This window comes from Chelonoidis abingdonii, chromosome 15 (assembly GCF_003597395.2).
Source record: "Chelonoidis abingdonii isolate Lonesome George chromosome 15, CheloAbing_2.0, whole genome shotgun sequence".
In the NCBI taxonomy this organism is placed as follows: Eukaryota; Metazoa; Chordata; order Testudines; family Testudinidae; genus Chelonoidis; species Chelonoidis abingdonii.
The window spans coordinates 38,867,890-38,887,784 of record NC_133783.1 but is presented as its reverse complement, the minus strand read 5'-3'; the positions used below and the strand labels follow the sequence as shown (position 1 = coordinate 38,887,784).

The following is a 19,895-nucleotide window of genomic DNA, read 5'->3' as shown; positions in this document are numbered from 1 at the left end:
CCTTAGTGGGTTTTGGATCCAGCCCATACTAAACAGCAGTGTAAAATGCCTTTGCAGCCAAATCCTGGTAGCTTTCAGTGGAAATACTTATGTGAGAGAGGCCAGTGAGATTTGGTCTTTGATCTTATATATAGCAAAAGGTTTGCCTAAAGCACTGGTAATTCTCAACATGGAAGCATTTATCTACTGATTTCTCTATAGATATCTGACCCAGATGACTTTTTAATACTTTCTTCACAGAGTGAAAAATACTTTTCAAATGTGTTTCTTCATCATTTGATAACATATAATATTTAATTAGCCTCCATACTAAATCTAAACTTTTTAATTGCCTTACTTAGACTTTAGTGTTTCTTTGACAAGAATCTTCATTTATTTTTTACCCACCACCCACTTTCTAAAATGTCACAAGGCTGGTTTCTGATGCAATTCCTCCTAGTAGGATGTTGAACTTAATTAGATTGTGATCACTACTACCTGTTGGTTGCACTCTTGTTAATTTTGAAACTAACTCCTGTGTGTTAGCTGGCCCTAAGGGTTTGTTTCTATAGAGATGTTGCATTGTTTTAACTAAAGGTGTGATATTAAATCAATTTAGTTAAATCCAAGCAATTTCTGTATGTAGGCTAGGCCTAAACTGAGAATAGCCTCTGCTCTTTTTTCTCTACAACTAGATGTGCCAAGAAGCACTCATTTAAGGTATGAAATTGCTTCTCTACAATTTGTTGTACTTGTCAATTTATATGTAGGTAGCTTACTTTGTATGTTTGAGAACAAGCTAACTGAACATTCTTGTAGGATAATTTGACCAAAGTAAGACACTAAGGTTAAGTAAACAATGTTGAATCCATTTTGTTTGCAGGTGAGTACTGAGGCAGTATTTAAAAGCAGTAATTGTAATTTCAGAGTGTTGTTTATGGGGATCTGTTAAGGGTAGCCTGCTGTCAATTCAAATTACTACAAACTGATTTCACAAACTTTTTACTACAGCTTACACTATGCCTACCAAGGAGAGCTCTGCAGAAAAAATACAAGCCACAAACAGTTTTATTTTTACTGTTTTTTAAATGGATTGCTAACATTTAAAAAAATCCTGGTTTTTAGTTAATTAATATTTTACTCACAGTGTGCTGTTTAGTCACCAGCCTTATATTTTTTGTCCAGATAATAAGCCATAATGTACGTGCTCACATAATAATTTATTAATAAAAATAATTGATAATACTTCATTTTTAATGCCTTGTCATTAAACTTTTGCATTCAGTGGAGTGTGAATCGTGTAACAGTTTAATGGATCATAACAAATGTATGTCATTTTTGTATAGTCTACTTCTCTAAAATTGTATTGTAATATACCATTTATTAATGCATGGAAATCAAGGGCAATAGCTGACAATTAATGTATAATTATTACCAATACAGTTCTAATTCTGTTGGTACTTCCTTGTATTAACTTAATCATTAGTATTAATTGTTAAATTACCCACAAAGGCAGGTTAATAGAGTAACCTTTTATTTTTATTATTGTGATTCGTTTTAGTCATTTTCTGCTGGGATTCTTTCCTCTATTTCTACCTATGGAAAAAAATGACGCAGAGACTTGAGTTAATAATTGCTGTAAAAATATTCTGATCCCTGTTCCTCAAAGCTATAATAGTAAATATTATTTATTATTAATATTATTTCTTTATGTTCACATGTAGAGACCCAACACTTTGCTTGTGTGTTGTGTGTCTATCACTGTTTGTTTGTCTTGCCCATTTAGGGCCTCATTCAAATCCCATGTAAGGTAATGCAAGTCTTTCAATAGATTTCAATGGTGTTTGGTATTGAGACTGTAAGGTTTTCAGTACAGAAACCATCTAATATTCTGTGTTTGCACACTGGGGTACAATCCATTGAGAGCTCTTAAACTAAACCTAATTACTATGTGATAGTAATCCTTCTAGGAACCTCCTTTCTTCCTTAGCAACTCTTTGCTAAGAGAAGCCTCTCTTTTGTTTGCTAGGAAACTGCTAGTATTAAAGATTCTGGGATGCTTTCAGGCCCCTTAGTTACTAAGTTGATAACAGCAAGTCTGTTTCCTGACCTTATGTAATTTTAGACAGGGCCCAAAACAGGCCTATATGAAAATTATTTTCAATTCCTAAGCTGGGAAATTTTAAAATGATGATGATAAACTCTGGAGTCATGTCTCGCTTTTGTGGGTGCTACATATGTGCTACAAAACTTACCAGACAGCATCCCAACTCTAACGTGGGCTCTGGCAGGAGCAGTCCTTCAGCACCCACCCACGGGCTTTCCTTTGTGGTCACAGGTTCATCACAGGTTCGGCTTAGAACAAGTACACTCATAACATATTTAGTCCATTCTTTATACAGTTTAGGGGCCTTTGATCTGGAGTTTCTTGGAGCAGGTAATTAGTAGACAATGGGTTTTTTCTCTCCAGGGCATAGCTTCAAAGGGGCCATTTGCATTTCCCACACTCCCAAGGTATTTCCTTTACATGCATTGTCCCTAAAAAGTCCATTGACATTCCTAACATTTACATTGATCAAGTCCCTAGAAAAGTTACATACAATCCTACAGTAACACACAAACAATTACATGTTCAGTGCAATGGATCCCAGAGGCACCAAACCCAATTCAACATGGTTTAACTTTATAGAATTAAGTTTTATCTTAATTCCATAAGGTTTGTTCAGGATATAGCAGGATACTGTCAGTCTGTCACAGTCAGCAGCTAGTGAAAGGGAGCTATATCTCAAATGGAATACTGAGCTGTTCAGTAGTCCATTACAAGACTACACAGCATGTTCGGACTGGAAGTGAAAAATACTGTATCCAAACCATGAAGGAAATGTAGATAGTATTTTAATTATATTAAGTTTGAATTTCACTGCAACCCCAAGTTTAGCATCCCCCTACCTCACACACATTAATGATATTTGAAAATGTCCATGAAAATTGTTTTTGCAGACTATTGGGTTTTTGATAAAAATGAATTTTTTTTTTTTGGCTAGAAGTGTTTGTTTCTGAGAAAATTTAGATATTTTGATGAAAAACAAAACACCTCAAACCCCAGAAGTTTTCAGTTTTTGGCAGCAAATTTTTGGCAAAAACCACAAACTTTTCAGTTCAGGAATGTTGACATGTTTTGACATATCTGAAAAGGTTTTGCTTCACGTCTGTTCAATATTAAACCTATTCTTCTAAGCTTCTGGGAGAGAGTCATGGGATTTGTAGTTCAGATGTTTCATGTCTCTATTCTCCTCTATAGGCATGGCTCCCCACTCATACTACATCTCACATGATGCACCACAGTCATGTGACTCCCATGATGCACTGCAACAGGTCAGTAAAAGAGAGGCTGTGGTGTGTCATGGGGGATGTTGACCAGCCAAGAAGCCACAGCCCATAGGGGAGAATAAATCAAAGATCATGGAGAGCACCCCCTCCTGGTCACCCACTAGGACTACTGTGAGCGGAATCCAAGTCTCTGAGCTAAGGATCATCTGGGGTGTGTTAAGGTTCTAGGGCTTCAGCCCTGCTGCTTTCCCTTGGCCTGTGTGGCACATTGAATCCCAGTTTGCTGCTACTTCTATGAAATGGGGCTCCTGAGTCCACCTGTCCTAGGCCCAGGACCAATACTGACTTCTGAGATGTCTCAATTACTTAAACATACCCCTTTCTCAGAAATTTGCCAAAAAAGTGTGAAACTTCTGGTTTAGTTTTAACTCTATCAAGGGCATGTGGCAGTTGTGAAGCAGTTAACATACAGAGAAACACTTTGCTCAGAGTCTAACCCAGTGATCCCCAACCTTTTTCATCTGGCGGGTGCCAGACAACGAGCCACAGAGGACCATGGCGGCGGACAAGCATCCGCTGAAATTCCACCGACAATGTCAATAGGCCACCGAAATGCTGCTGACAAGCTGCATCATCCGGAGGCATTGCCGCCAAAAATCAGCGGCATTTCAGCGGCAATGCTTCTGGATGATGCAGCTTGTCAGCGGCATTTCGGCAGATGCTCGTCCGCTGGCCAATACGCAGGCACACTTAGATGCCCTGGTGGGTGCCATGGCACCCACCGTCACTGCATTGGGGACCCCTGGTCTAACCCCTTTATGCTCTTCATTACTTTATCATGTAAAGCACAGGAGAGTAGAGATTATACAAAACAATAAACATCTGAAATCCCAATGTCTTTTATTTTCTATCTCACCCTTTTCTTGGGAGCCCTTGGGGAACTATCTGGGTCTGAGAAGGCAGGCAGGCGAGATGTCCCCTCCTCACACAGACTGTCGCATGCTAGCTGGTCTCTTTGCCTCCTGGAGCCCTTCCCAGCTTCTGTGACTTTGCCTTCTCCTGACCCAGGCTTCTTCTTTCTGTTTGTTCCTCTATACCAGTGTGTTTCTTTATTTTAAACCCATTCTGGTTACCTGGCCTCTTTTTGTTCTCCCGGTAATTTCCATTGCTTCTACCTTCCCCACTCCCTCAGGGGAATCAGCTAAAGTATTCTAAGGATGCAAGTCATCCCAAATGTTTGAACCTGAATATGTTCACTAAATCCCAAGCCCCTTCTGTTGAATCTGTCTGAGGCATACACGCTACAGAACTTGTCAGCAGTAGGGGACCCACGTACATACAGGCACTCATGACACAGCAGTTTTTCATAATACAACTTCGTAATATCAATCAGAATGCATAAGTTGTACATATGCATATAGCCCCAGTTTCATCACCGGGGCATGAACTAAAACTCCTGTGAGGCACCTCAGCAGTGTAGGTGAACACTGTTTAATATCAATAAATGTTTTGATTCAGATTCACGTACTGAAATATTTTGACTTCGGTCAGCCTGACCTGAAATAACATGTTTCATTTAGATCTTCCTGATGGAATCTTTCCATTTTCATCCAAACTCATCAGTTTTCAGGTTTTGACAAAAAGTAAAAATTTTCCACTGGAGAAAAAAAGAAGTGTTTTCCAACCAGCTTAAGTCACACCTGTCAAAAGTTTTAAATGAGCAAAAGTAGTCAGCAGCCTGGAGTTTTCATATCATTGAAAAATAGTGGATGCCCTGTCAAAGATTTGTGGTTAATTTTAACTGTGCAGCTTCCATTGACTTTCACCAAGGGTAAGATTAGGGATGATTGAGTTCATGAATCGGAACCATTCCAAATATTCACCCAAAACTTGAACAGAAACCAAACTTAACTTAGTTTTTAAAGAAATGGGCTATTTTCAAACACATATTTGTTTTTCTGTTCTTGGTTCCAGCTGGGACCAGTAGTGAAAATGCCAAGATCATACAAGAAAGGCTGTTTGCATGTTTCCAGCCCAATTTTGGAGACTAAAGGTGTTTGGATAATTTAAATAAGATTCAGATTTTTAGATTCCTTATCTAAATTGAACCTCTAAACCATGAGGTTCACCCATCAGTAGTGTGTGTGCATGCAGGAATCTGTGCACACGCACAGAGAAACAACTCAATAGCACATTAGCATAAACTTAAGAGAAGGGGGGGAAGAATGAAAGGAAGGAGGTTTTTAGCCAGTGCTTACTTCAGGACCAACCTCATTAGAAAGTACTGATCATGCTTTTAGCAGTCATATTCCTTATCACAACTGATTGCGAGGATGATGTTAGATGAATATATAGGAATTGCAAAGTAGACACAACACTTATCTGGGCTTCTGAATCATCTGCATGAGACAATGGATCTATGTGGTACTAAGATTAGAAGTGTTCACAAAGAAGTGTTTATGCTGCAAATAGAATTGACTATTATTAGCTGAGAGTCCCACTGACTAAGTCATCTGTCTGAATTTCAAAACTTGGACTGGTTGCAATAAGCTCTTAAAACTCCTTAAAAGGATCGGCTGTATTTTTAACGAAAGATTATGACTTCGAATAAAACATTTTCCTAAAATTCTGAAAAAGGCTTTTCCTCCCCAGGAAAATATTGTAGTGTAGATTTTGTTTAACGTTATGAACAATTAGCTTGTGTCTAACCATTCTAAATATATTGTATTTCCTCATTTTAAGGCTGTTTCTTGCATAAAGGTGTTTGATGCAGTGAAGTCTATAGTAAACTAGTGGATATCTCTTCTGGACATCAAAGGAGTTAGGTACCTGAGTTCAGTAATCTGATTTTCATCTGGAACCATTGGAGAAGGGAACATTCACCACATAATAGAGCGATGGATCATGAAATATGAACCAAATACCAAATAAAGTCTAATTCTATGTATGATCTAGCACACAGCAGTAGGTTTGTGTTTTGAGCTAATAAACAATTATATAACTCTGTTACAAAATTATGAAATGACAACTCTCATTATATGTTGCCCCACATTAGAATACAGATTCTCCCACTGAAAGAATTATTTTGTTTGCAAAAACCTGTATCTTTTTTTTTTTATTCTCTTTTTAGATCAGCAAGTTGGAAAGAGAGAAAAACCAAGAAGTTAAACAAATCAAAGAGCACGAACAGCATAAAAACATAGTGTTGGTAACAGAACTTAAGGCCAAACTTCATGAAGAGAAAATGAAGGAACTCCAGGCTGTTCGAGAAGCACTTTTGAGACAGCATGAATCTGAGCTTCTTAGAGTTATAAAGATTAAAGATAATGAAAACCAGCGATTACAGGGCCTTCTTAATGCTGTAAGAGATGGGGCTCCTGATAAGGTTAAAACAGTGCTTTTCACAGAAGCGAAAGAGGAGGCCAAGAAAGGGTTTGAATCTGAGAAAATCAAAATGCAGCAAGAAATTTCAGAACTTAAGGGGGCTAAGAGACAAGTGGAGGAAGCCTTAACTTTGGTCATTCAAGCTGACAAAATTAAAGCAGCAGAGATAAGGAGTGTGTATCACTTACACCAAGAGGAAATCAGCAGGATCAAGAGAGAGTGCGAAAGAGAAATTCGCAGGCTGGTATGTGTTGATGTAAATATATATGCTTTTTGGTTTTTTGGCCATTTAAAAAAGAGCTCTGGGCTGGAGTAATGATTCAGATGCACATGACTGGGCATCAACTTTTGGGTGCTTATTCAAGCAGTATCTCTGACTTTTTTGAGGTTCACCCATCACAATGACAATGTCTAAAATGAGGTTTTCTAAATATATAGGTTAAATTTTTAGCATGTTTTTACAGCATTCTTTCTGCCACTAAGGTGAGTGCTGCAAAAAGTTGGTTGAATCCTTGGAACAAACATTCTGTTGATAAGATAGATAAGGTAAATCCTGCAAGATGATTGTTTCTCAGCTCTCAGAAATTTAGTTCAAGGCTTTTCCTTGTTGTGCTGCAGCAACATGTGTTTAAATTATAATTTCTGTTCCAGAAGGAAAGCTGCTCCTTATCACTGGTAAGCAATATATGGTGGCTTTGAAAACACAAGTTTCACAAAGCTGTGAACAGAAATGGGCTAAAATCCTAATACCATCTGTCTAAATTCACCCTTGTTATCTTTCAGTTTGGTGTAGATTTAACTACTCAGTGCCTGCAGAATGGATAATGGGTACGTAGAAGAAAAGGGAAAAGTGTTATGCAAATTTCCTTGCACCTATCCACATTGCAGATCTTATCCACAATGTGATTCTCTTATCTACTGAGTAAATTTCTGTTCTATTGAATAGTCTGCGCTTCTTCCTCTTAGGAAAGTCCCAGTTATGTGAATGGGAGTTCTGTGCATGGAACAGAGGTGGTGGTGGTGGTGGTGGTTGTTCATTATTATTATTTATTATAATGGGTATTAGCACTTAGGCCTGGTCTACACTGGGGGGAGGTGGGGATCGATCTAAGATACGCAACTTCAGCTACGAGAATAGCGTAGCTGAAGCTGACATATCTTAGATCAATTTAGATTGACTTAATTCGCATCCTTGCAGCGTGGGATTGATGGCCCTCACTCCCCCGTCAACTCCACTTCTGCCTCTCGCCCTGGTGGAGTTCCGGAGTCGACGTGGAGCGTGTTCGAGGATCGATGTTTTCGTGTCTAGATGAGACACGATACATTGATCCCCGATAGACCAATCACTACGCTATAGATCAATCATGTACCCTTAGTCTCTAGAGTCCCCAGTATACGTGGAGGACCCATTTTGCTAAACACTGTGTAGACATATGCAGTATTCACAGTGCAGGTTAAAGATGCAATAGTTTTCTGAAGCAAACACATTTGCATTAATTAATTTTGTACTCTGATTCTTTTAACCACTTTTCCTCAGAAAAGCTCTTTTTGAGTCCCTTTATTATGTGATTAGCACGGGGTGGAATGAAGTAATTGCAGTTGATCAACTCATGGTATAGAAGCTTGGAATATTTCAATAGGGAAAAATATTAATCCCAGGTAGCAAAGTATGTATCTTTCTTCTCAAACTGTTGGAAGCACATCTCTAAAATATCTGTTTAATATAGCAGCAAAATGTGTTACTTTCCCCAGAAGAAAATCAGAGTTGAAGCCAAGTTGACCTCCAAAAGAGTTTGTGGAAAGAGAATGCTAACAACTAAGGAAAAATACAGGACCATTGCAATTATAGACAGATAACAACTTATTTATAAATTGCTAGTAGCCAGTGGGTGATATGATAGAAAAATAAGAATTTCCTACTCCTTTTGAAGTTCTTGCAGTTATCCCAGTAAACTTCAGATTGGGTTGAAAAATAAAGCACGGTCAGAATAGTTTCAATACAAGGGTAAGTTTAGTGTCAATCCTTCTGAGGATCTCTTCATGTCAGCAGAGCCACAGCATGATTACTTTGTAATAACAGACCATTTCTCCATCTTGTGTAACATAGAGTTTAAGTAGCTTGTTATGCATTATCAAATTTGTGCAAAGTTTCTTACATTGTCTGTGTCGTTGTAGAGTACCTAAACTCTACACCCATATGTTAGGTTAGTATTGTATTACCCAGGATCCTTTGAAACACCTACTTATGTGCCAGGTAGCTCAGATTTGCCATCTGAGCCCATCTCAATGAAATTGTGACAGATCTAAAACTCACTTTTGATAATGATTGTTGAATTGATAGACTGTTGAATTATTGATCATGAAAGCCTGAGACTAAGGGTATTAAAATGCTTTACCACTTTTAAAATGTGGTGGATAGGTCAGATCTGACTTAGATGGGTGATTCATTGGATTTTTTCAAGTCTTTTAAAATTAGAAATTTTGAAATGAAAGTCAAATATAATGAAAATCAAATATTTTCATGTAATTAATGCATTTCACCTAACTTGGTGTAGTTAGTGTGCCCTCAGACTCAATCTTGTATTTTTATTTATTTGCTATAATGTTGATAATGAACCCGAGTCAGTAAAGCAATTAAGCATGGGGTTAGATTGAGCATCTGGTTTAGTCTCATTGAAGTCAATTCTTAAATTTAAGCATAAAACTAGTGTTTTGCTGCATTGGAACCAATATTCTTAGCATTGTACAAGACACAAAAAAGGCGTAGTCTTTGCCCTGACAAACTCGTAGTAAGAAGTTAATGGGACTTTGAATGGAATTCTCATTCCTTAAGTACCTGCTCAATACTGGAACAGAGATTTTTCCATGAAGTCTACTTTCTCTGCTATTCCTTGTGTCATGTGTCTAGATTACCCCATTGTTAGAAGGGCATCTTTCATGTGCTCCTAATATGGATTCCACAACAACAAATCCTCAAAACTCTCTAAAGGAAACAAAATCCCAATTCATCTTGTGCCATTCGTCTCTGTCTGATTGTATGTTTGTACTATTGCTGATCAGCAGTATATGTCACATGCCAGCTTCCTCATTTGTGGTCAACTGGAAAGGAGGGGTGGTTTTTTTTTTTTGAGGGAAAGTAAAATGTTTCTAAATTTGTTATCAGACAATGTAGGAAATATTTGCTGTAAAAATGGAGAGAGGTAAATAACGGCGTCCCCCAAGGATCTGTACTTGATGTATATATTTACGTTTAGCCAGATTAAAATGCAAGTGCTCTATGTCAATGACCTATCCTCAGGGGTGAAAGTAACTTAAATGACTTACCTGTACGCAGGGCAGCTGGGGTCCTGGGAAAGGTGCAGGAGGGTTCTGGGCCCCCGGAATGTGTGAGGCCTTGGGCAGCAGAGGTGGGACCAAAGTACTCCAGCCAGCCCTTCAGCGCTGCCTGGCACATGCCACCCGGGGATTTGGCAGCAATTTAAAAGGTCCTGGGGCTCCAGCCGCAGGCACGGTGGCAGCCCTTTAAATCAGTGGGCCCCAGAACAGCCGCCCCTTTTGCCCTCCCCCCCCTTCATCAGCAGCCCTGCCAGTATGGGCAACTGTGTACCGGCAGCCACTTTCTTACCAGTACGCTGGACCAGAGTGGACCGACTTACTTTCACCTCTGCCTATCCTCTGAATCATTTACCATTCTCCCAATTTTTTTCCCGGGTGCAAAGTTTATCAGTGATGATTTTTATGTTTTCTTCCAAGTCATTAGTAAAAATGTTAAATAGTGTAGGACAAAGAACGAATCCCTGTGAGACCCTACTAGAAAAACCATACTCATTTGATAATGATTCCCTGTTACAATTACATTTTGAGACCTATTGGTTAGCCAGCTTTTAATCCATTTAATGTATGCTATTTTAATTCTGTATCTTTCTGGTTTGTTTTTTTTTCAAATCAGACTGTTGTGTGGTCAAGTCAAATGCTTTACCAAAGTCTAAGGATATCACATCAGCAGTATTACCATTATCAATCAAAATTGTATTCTCATCAAAAAAGTTATCAAGCCAGTTTAACAGGATCAATTTTCTATAGACCCATGTTGACTGGCATTAATTACATTACCCTCCTTCAATTCTTTATTAATATACTCCCTTATCAGCTACTCCATTATCTTGTCCAGGATCAACATCCAATTGACAGGCCTGCTGTTACCCAGGTCATCCCATTTACATATTTTAAATATTGGCAAAACATTAACTTTCTTTCTGTCTTCTGGAAGTTCCCTAGTGTTTCAAGACTTATTAAAAATCAGCATTAATGGCCCAGAGAGCTCCTCAACCAGCTCTTTTAAAACTCTTGGATACAAGTTATCCAGATCTGCTTATTTTAAAATGTCTACCTTTAGTAGCTGCTGTTTAACATCTTCCTGAGATACTAATGGACTGTTATCATATGATATCAATATATCTCTTTTTTTCTCCCCAAATGAAGAACAGAAATATTTATTAAATACTTCTGCCTTTTCTGTATTATCATTGATAATTTTACCATATCTAACAACGTTGTTAGGATTCTGTTTGTTTCTAATATACTACTTCTTATTGTACTTAACTCTGCTGGCCATAGATTCTGCTCTTTTGCTTTTCAGATCAATTTTCCACAATTTCTAACGTCTGATTAATATTCATTACCATCAACTTACCCTATCTTCCATTTAGGGGTGTGTGTGTGTGTGTGTGTGTGTGTATAGAATTTTTATAGCTGCCTTCACTTTCCCTCTAACTTGGGTCATTTTTTAAATCAAGTCAGCCTTCTTCCTTGATTGTGGGTTTTTGGGCATCTAATAAAGTGTTTTTAAACAAGTTTCTGATTAAATTTGACCTCCCAGGTGCTATGGCTCACAATTGTTTTCAGCTTTATAAAACTGTCCCCTTTAAAGCACCATGTACCACTGGTCTGGGCTTTATTCTGTTTTTTACGTTATAAATACGGTCAAGTCATGATCACTTGTACCAAAGCTATCATTAATTTTTAGTTCTCCAATCAGTTCCTCTTTATCTGTCAAGACAAGGTCAGATATAGAATTCCCCTATGATGGATGTTATACTTTTTGAGTTAAGTATCAGAGGGGTAGGCATGTTAGTCTGGATCTGTAAAAGAAACAGAGAATCCTGTGGCACCTTATAGACTAACAGACGTTTTGGAGCGTGAGCTTTCGTGGGTGAATAGCCAATTCGTCAGACGCAGTGGGTATTCACCCACGAAAGCTCACGCTCCAAAACATCTGTTAGTCTATAAGGTGCCACAGGATTCTCTACTGCTTTTTGAGTTAGGAAATTGTCATCTGTAGTATTTAGAAATTCCAAGATAGGATCTCTGCCTTTGCAATAACTGAATATAAATGTTTTCATTTATTAAACCAATTGCAAAGAAAAAAAAGCAATATGATGAGAGTCCTATAAAAGATACATTTAGGCATAGATTGTGCATACTAAAAATCATGAACCAATATGTTTTTCACTTTGTAAATTAAATATTGTTAATAGTAACATAGACATTGTATGCTATGTTATGAGCTGCATTTTTCACTGCTGTAAGTCAACAGATTTAGAGATTTCTGTGGAGCTATGCCACTTTACATCAGCTGAGGATGTGGGCCTATAAGTGTCAAGATTTTAAAACTAATACACATTTGTTCTGAAGGTTGTCCTATGGTGCAGGAAGCTATTGATAGTTTGCTGTGATGGCATATGTTGCTTTACTGAAATAAGCCATGCATCATATTTAGGCATGGTTTCAATTAACCAATGAATAAGTATACATTTATTTTCTAATGCAATTCCTAGGTGATATTTTTCAATTGTTTTTAAGCGCTTGGTCCTGTTTAGTACTGACCAACCACAACACTCACTGGAGTCAGTGTGATTTAAAATAGATCAGTGTGTCAAAACAAGACTCCAAGGAAAGTATAACTTGAGAATCATTCACTCGCTGTGGGAGCCCCGGAAAACTCTTGCGGGGCTTGGGCCCCTGGAGCTTCTTCCGCATCGGGTCTTCGGCGGCAATTCAGAGGTGGGGGTTCCTTCCTTTCTGGGACCCGCCACCGAAGTGCCCCAAAGACCTGCGGCAGGGGGTCCTTCCGCCCTGGGACCCACCGCCGAAGAAGTGCCGGGTCTTCGGCAGCGGAGGCCCCTTGCTGCCGAAGACCCCAGGCCCCCTGAATCCTCTAAGCAGCCCTGGGTACCAGGCAAATATTATTTATGATTTTGAAGAACTTGGGGGAGAGGAAGGTGATCCGGAACAGTCAACATGGATTCACCAAGGGTAAGTCATGGTTGACCAACCTGATTGCCTTCTATGATGAGATAACTGGTTCTGGATATGGGGAAAGAGGTGAACATGGTATATCTTGACTTTAGCAAAACTTTTGATATGGTGTCCCACAGTATTCTTGCCAGCAAGTTACAAAAGTATGGCTTGGATGAATGGACTATAAGGTGAATAAAAAACTGGCTAGATTGTGGGGCTCGATGGGTAGTGATCAACAGCTCGATGTTTGGTTGGCAGCCCGTATCAAGCGGAGCACCCCAGAGGTCTGTCCTGGACCGGTTTTGTTCAACATCTTCATTAATGATCTGGATGATGGGATGGATTGACCCTCAGCAAGTTTGTAGATGACACTAAGCTGGGAAGAGTGGTAGATACACTGGAGGGTAGGGATAGGATCCAGAGTGACCTAGACAAATTGGTGTATTGGGCCAAAAGAAATCTGATGAGGTTCAACAAGGGCAAGTGCAGAGTTCTGCACTTAGGACGGAAGAATCCCATGCACTGGGGACCGACTGGCTAAGCAGCAGTTCTGCAGAAAAGGACCTGGGGATTATAGTGGACGAGAAGTTGGATATGAGTCAACCATATGCCCTTGTTGTCAAGAAGGCTAATGGCATATTGGGCTGCATTAGTAGGAGTATTGCCAGCAGATCGAGGGAACTGATTATTCCCCTCTATTTGGCACTGGTGAGGCCACATCTGGAGTATTGCATCCAGTTTTGGGCTCCCCACTACAGAAAGGATGTGGACAAATTGGAGAAAGTCCAGCAGAGGGCAAAGAAAATGATTAGGAGGAAAAGGCACATGAATTATGAGGAGAGGCTGAGGGAACAGGGCTTATTTAGTCTGCAGAAGAGAAGAGTGAGGGGGGATTTGATAGCAGCCTTCAACTATTTGAAGGAAGGTTCCAAAGAGGATGGAGCTAGGCTGTTCTCGGTGGTGGCAGATGACAGAACAAGGAGCGATGGTCTCAAGTTACAGTGTGGGAGGTCTAGGTTGGATATTAGGAAAAACTATTTCACTAGGAGGATGATGAAGCGCTGGAATGGATTATCTAAGGAAGTAATGGAATCTCCATCTTTAGAGGTTTTTAAGACCCGGCTTGACAAAGCCCTGGCTGGGAGTATTTAGCTGGTGTTGGTCCTGCTTTGGACAGGGGGTTGGACTAGATGACACCCTGAGGTCTCTTCTAACCCTAATCTTCTATAATTCTATGATTTGACTTTCCATAAGTAATTACTTATGCAGCTGATTACTCTTTCGGTCTGACACTTTCCTCAGTCTCATTTGGGTGAATAGATGGTGAGGTGTGGCAGTCATCACTGATTTTAGTCTCAGATGCTATCCATGTCATCATGGGTGTTCCACTCTCATACAGAGTGGATTATTCCTTATTTCACATATTGGATTTATCCAGTTACACTTGCTCCAAATGTCTGTTTGATTTAGCACTGAGTATATTCAGAAAATGTAGAACTAGCAGATCACAGTCCAGAGCAGCCCCCAGCTGTAGAAGGAGCAGACAGGATCATAGGATGCTCCACTGACACATATTTAATGTGTGGTTTTGTGTGTGTGTGTGTGAGTATGTCTACACTACAATTCAACTCCTGCAGCTGGCCCAAGTCACCTGACCCTAGCTCATAGGGGCTTGGGCTGCAGGGCTGTGAAATTGCTGTGTAGGCATTCGGTCTCGGTCTTGTTTTTAATATGTTTTTTTCTTCTGTAATGCTTCAGAATAAAGTAGGCTTGCATATGAAGAGCTGTGTGGTAATTTCTAACTGTAGCAATTATAACTGTTAGCCGTCTCTGAAGAGAAAACAAACAAATGTCCTTGGGCACCCTGTCTGTGCTGGGAAATACAGTGAGGGCAGGGAACTGTGTATCCTGGAAATACCCTGATCAGAAGGGAGAGAAACACACGTTCCACCCAAGAGAGGCAACAGCTAGGGAACTGGAAGCCAGAAAGTGGGTGCCCTTGCTGGACCACCTGAGGGGGAATATAGGTGCTGCAGTTCCCCTGAACTGTGACAACTGCGTAAATGTGTGTATGGTAAAAGGCATGACCCTGTTGGAAGGGAGATGTCTCCTCTCTGCCAGTATGAGTACTAACGAGCTCCTCTGAGCCTTTTCAGTACTAACGAGGTTCTCTGCCAGGATTTTTCTGACTGGAGTTTCAATGAGAAAACCTGCCACAGAAAGTGGTGGTGAGCAGGAAGAGAGTTGCCCCACCTCAGACAGTAGAGGCAGTTTAAACGAAACCCAAAGGACTAACCCAGGAAGACTACCTGATATCCAGGCCACCCTTCCCTTTCTTTGTTTTCCTACAGATGCCCCTCTCTCATGAGGGAAGGAAGAGGCACGAGAACTTTTGTTTGTTTAAAGAACCCTCCCCCCCCGTCCCCCCTGGGCATCCACTCAGGGGTGGGGGGAGAAAGACATTGTAAAGGAATGGAAGTGGGGTCTGGAGAGGACTTGAGGGAGCCTCTGCCCCACACCCAGTTTGTATTTACTATGCACCCTTCTCTAACTGTACCCCTCCCACACCTCCAGCAACAAGTTGGGTTCAAAAGACACTTATAGTACAGTTGTACACTCTTGTCCCTTGTACCTCCACAGTGAATTAGTTTCCAATGTATAAGTATTTGTCATATAGCAAGAGGGGTGTATTCACTGGAGCTCATTTAGAAGTTATGGGAAAGTTTAGAAGGCTATTCAAAAATGCATTGTACCTGTGACTGTTCCTGTTGTTACAAATTAGCTATTCTAAGTGATGCTGAGTTGGGGAAGTCCTCCAGCTGTCTGACTTGTGTGACTCTAGCACTGATTTTGTAAGCTAACATATTTTGCTTCAGGCAAGTCATAGCTAAGTCTCAGGCTGGATATCTGCATAATGTTCCTGCTGATCTTCTTCCCAAATAGCGTAGAAGTGGCTTCTCTGACCTCCATTGATTTATACCAGCTGGGGATCTGGCCCATAATTCATAAACATTGCAAATGCCCTGTTGCACATTTAGGGACTACATGTTTTCGTAAAGGGCATGGCAGACATCCAGTTCTATATTGTTAATGGAATCATGACAGGACATTAAAAGTTCCTCAGTTTATGTGCAATTCATTATTTAGTAATTTTAACAAAGGCGGTAGGATAAACCACACCAACAAGCAACTATTTCACCCTTTGAAAAAATACTGTTTTTTGTAATTGTGGATGAGAATAGGTTCTACCCACAGACCAGTCAATAATTTTGCAAAGAGATTAAGCCTTTTTAAATAAAAACCCTCTGAAGCTATTTATTGCTGAGAGGTACACTTTTTAATTTCAAATTATTCATCTTTACAATTACTCACAGAAGGCATCCTGCTCCATCATGGCAGGCTTAGCTGCGGAATGGAAAATAGATTCATACATAATCAACTAAAATGTGCCTTAAAAGGTAATTTTGTATTGTTCCTATATTCTCTTTTCAAATTAGGATTGATGTTATTTTCCTTTTTCATTGTATGTAGATACGATATAGAAGATGATCACATCTCACTTTAGACCTGCAGAAAAATATAAAATAACCTTTTAAGCAATAAATATTATACAGCAACCTCAAATTGAATAAATAATATGTAACTAATTCAATAATTTTAAACTGTGAACTGCAGGGTAAGCACTAGTTAATCAACCAAAGAGCAGCATTATGTGAATGGAGAATCTCCAGAGGTTCAACTTAACCCTGAGGGGATGGGAATTAATTCTGGTCATGATCCAGTAAAGCATTTCACTGTGTGCTTAACTTTAAGCACCAGGAATATACCACTCTTGTGTAATTTCATACCATAGGTGCTTAAATATTACATAGTCCTGCAAATAATAAAAGCAAATGGAACAAAGACTCTCTGATCTCATAAATTTCACAGTTAATATTTACCACAGGGGAGTTCCAACCTATTACAGAGTGTGACAGTTTACTTACCAAGTGACAGGGGGGACATTTATATGTTAATACCAGTGATCTATGAAATCATAAACTTTGGACTCATTTGGATTCATCTGCCTTCATCTATGAACATTGCAGGAAAGAAAATTTTGGATTGAAAATGGGTATATTTGTCTTCTAACAGTGTATGTAAAAACATTCCACTTAATAGACTTCTCAGGCATTTTATATGAAAGAGTCACGAAGTTATGACTTTTATCTCTTGTATTTGAGCACTTCTAATTAGATCAGATGTTAATAACCCAGTGCTCATCACCTGCAGGCAAATTGTGCCCATAAAACAATATTGCTAGAATATAATGTATACGTTACTTTGCACACACAGTCAAAATGTTTCTTAAACATTTAATTTCAGATTTTTACACTAGTAACATGTAGTATCATAATTTTATTTTTCAGAAGCCAGTAGCAGCTAGAGATGGATCAGACCTAGCAGCTTTCTTTTCTATGCCCATGTGATGGATTTTCAAATGGGCATTTTCTGATCTACTATTAAATGTCCTAAGTGAGCAGTCTTTTATTGCTTCTTTTGGGAGATTATTACAATTTCCACAACATAGCCATACTGTTAGAAATTTTTTCCTTTACTCAGCAACATCCCATTACTCTTACTTATACTTTCTTGGACCATGCTAAAAAATGATTTTCTCTTTTGTTTACTTCTTTAATATTTGTATATGCCCAGGATTCATAGATTAATATCCTTTATGGCCAGAAAGGACCATCATGATTAGGGCTGCGAGTTTGTCATGGAGGTCACAGAAGTCACAGATTCCATAACTTTCCGGGACTTCTGCAGTAGTCAGTGCGGCTGACCCAGAGGCCACCTGAGCAGCTGGGGGTGAGGGCTCTGGATGGTGCTTACCTTGGGGGGGTTCCCCAGACATGGCAACATCCCCCTCCCTCAGCTCCCAGCAGCCTGCTCTGCGCACTTCCTTCTTCCACAGGCACCACCCCCACAGCTCCCATTGGTCACAGTTCCCAGCCAATGGGAGCTGCTGCGGAGCTGGCACTCAGGGCAGAGGCAGCACACGCAGCCAGGTAAGGATCCTGCCAACCTCGCCCTCCAGCACCTGCGGGGTTCCTGGACCACGTACAACCCTCCTTCCCCCAGCACCCGTGGGGTTCCTGGGCCGCATGCCGCCCGCGTCCTCCCCCCCATCACCAGCAGGAGTCCCAGACTGCTGCCCACCACCTCCATGAGGACCCCCGGTGCCCCTGAGCTGCTCCCACCATAAGCACCTGCAGCACCTCCTGGAGTACCCCCCCCCAGCACCCGTGGCACCCTGGGATGCCCCCCCCTCCAAGATTTAGTCAGGAGTATATAGTAAAGCCATGGACAGGTCATGAGCAGTAAATAAAAATTCACGGCCCATGACCTATCCATGAATTTTACTAAAAATACCCATGACTAAAACGTAACCTTAATCATGATCATCTAGTCTAACCTCTTGCCTTGCACAGGTCTTAGAACATAACTTTGTAATTTGAGCATCAAGGTGACCTTCCTTTGCAACCTAACCCTGCTTCACCTGATGTGCTACTTTCTACTCATACAATGAGTATAATTAGGCTCATATGGTTAGGAACAATTAAATGTGTCTAGTGTATAGCCTAAAATTGCACTGGCTATTTTTGCCTCTTATCACTATATAAGTAATGGATTTTTCATGGAGGACCCAAACCAAGGATTTATCAGCATTGTTTGGCTTGTGAGACTAAATGAGATCACAGCCTTGATGGTATGGCCACAGACATACATAAATCCAATATAAATTCCATGGTCACGTAAAAGAGATTCCATTTACAGCTGAAATAAGATTGTGCTCACAAGTGCATTTCAACATCAAAGGGCAATCATAGACTGGAAAATAAAATTTTCTTTGTAAGTGTTGAACTTAAATTGAGTATTTTAGAAGAATAGCATTTGCTGGAGGCGGAAGTCTTCAGAGAGGAGATGATGACATTGACTCCATTTCTTGTGTCGAGGAAGTTCTAATGCACAGGGCTTATTATTTTTAAAATGTGACATCTGTTTTGAAAATAATACAAAATGTGATTTTGTAAAACTGGGATTTTACATATGGTTTTACAAATCATCACTCAGTAAACTCTCTTTCCCACTGGGTACAACATAATTTAAAGTAGCTTTTGTCACCCCAACTTAGCATCTGGTATGTGATTTCTGATCATACTTCTAGTTTCTGTGATTTTTCATGTCTGTCATAATGTATTTCATCAAAGTCCTCTTCTATTGTCTCTCCTTATGAAAAATGTTAAAAGACTGTGTCCCACATTTAAAGAAATGGGAAGAGGTTTTGGTCACATGGAACATTATGTTATCTGTTTAATCAAGAGTGAAAATTGTAGCTCCTAAACCCAAGACATTTTTTTTTGGCATGAGCTATTTATGTCTGAAAGGTTTGTATGTGGTGATCTCCAGAGAAGCACAACTTTAGCACAGTCAAGCTGTCCCTGGTTCACTAGCTTAAGTTATGAAAGATGAAAATCACATGTCATATTGTAACAAGTAGGCATATGAACAATGTCCTCTTAAAGAACTTGTAATTATTTAATAAACTTGATTTTTATTTTTTAATTTGTGGCTCTCTAAATATCATAAAACACTACCAAGGTGGCTTCAATTACATTTTTAGGGTCTAGTTTCCCTCCAGTACATGCACATTTTCTGTTAACATTAATGAGACTTATACATTCATGATGCGTATCAAGGAAAAATGGGCCCATTAGTCATGTCAGCATTATCAGATTAGTTGGACTGCAGTTTATGCACAGTGGGGACTAAAATCCAGGATAATATAATATCAGTGTAGGTTTCATATGAGATGTATGTTGGTCAGAAAAGATAAATGATAAACAACAGGATAGACT

General features: G+C 39.7%; 1 protein-coding gene across 15 annotated transcripts in view; it reads left to right on the top strand.

The window, feature by feature from the left end:
* Window positions 1-19,895, top strand: part of JAKMIP3 (Janus kinase and microtubule interacting protein 3) — a 154,297-nt gene that overhangs the window by 80,854 nt on the left and 53,548 nt on the right. For all 15 annotated transcript variants that reach the window (XM_075072725.1, XM_075072724.1, XM_075072720.1 and 12 more), the window contains one exon: window positions 6,440-6,937. In XM_075072725.1, coding sequence (XP_074928826.1) covers window positions 6,440-6,937 — 498 coding nt within the window. The remainder of the gene's footprint in view (window positions 1-6,439; window positions 6,938-19,895) is intronic.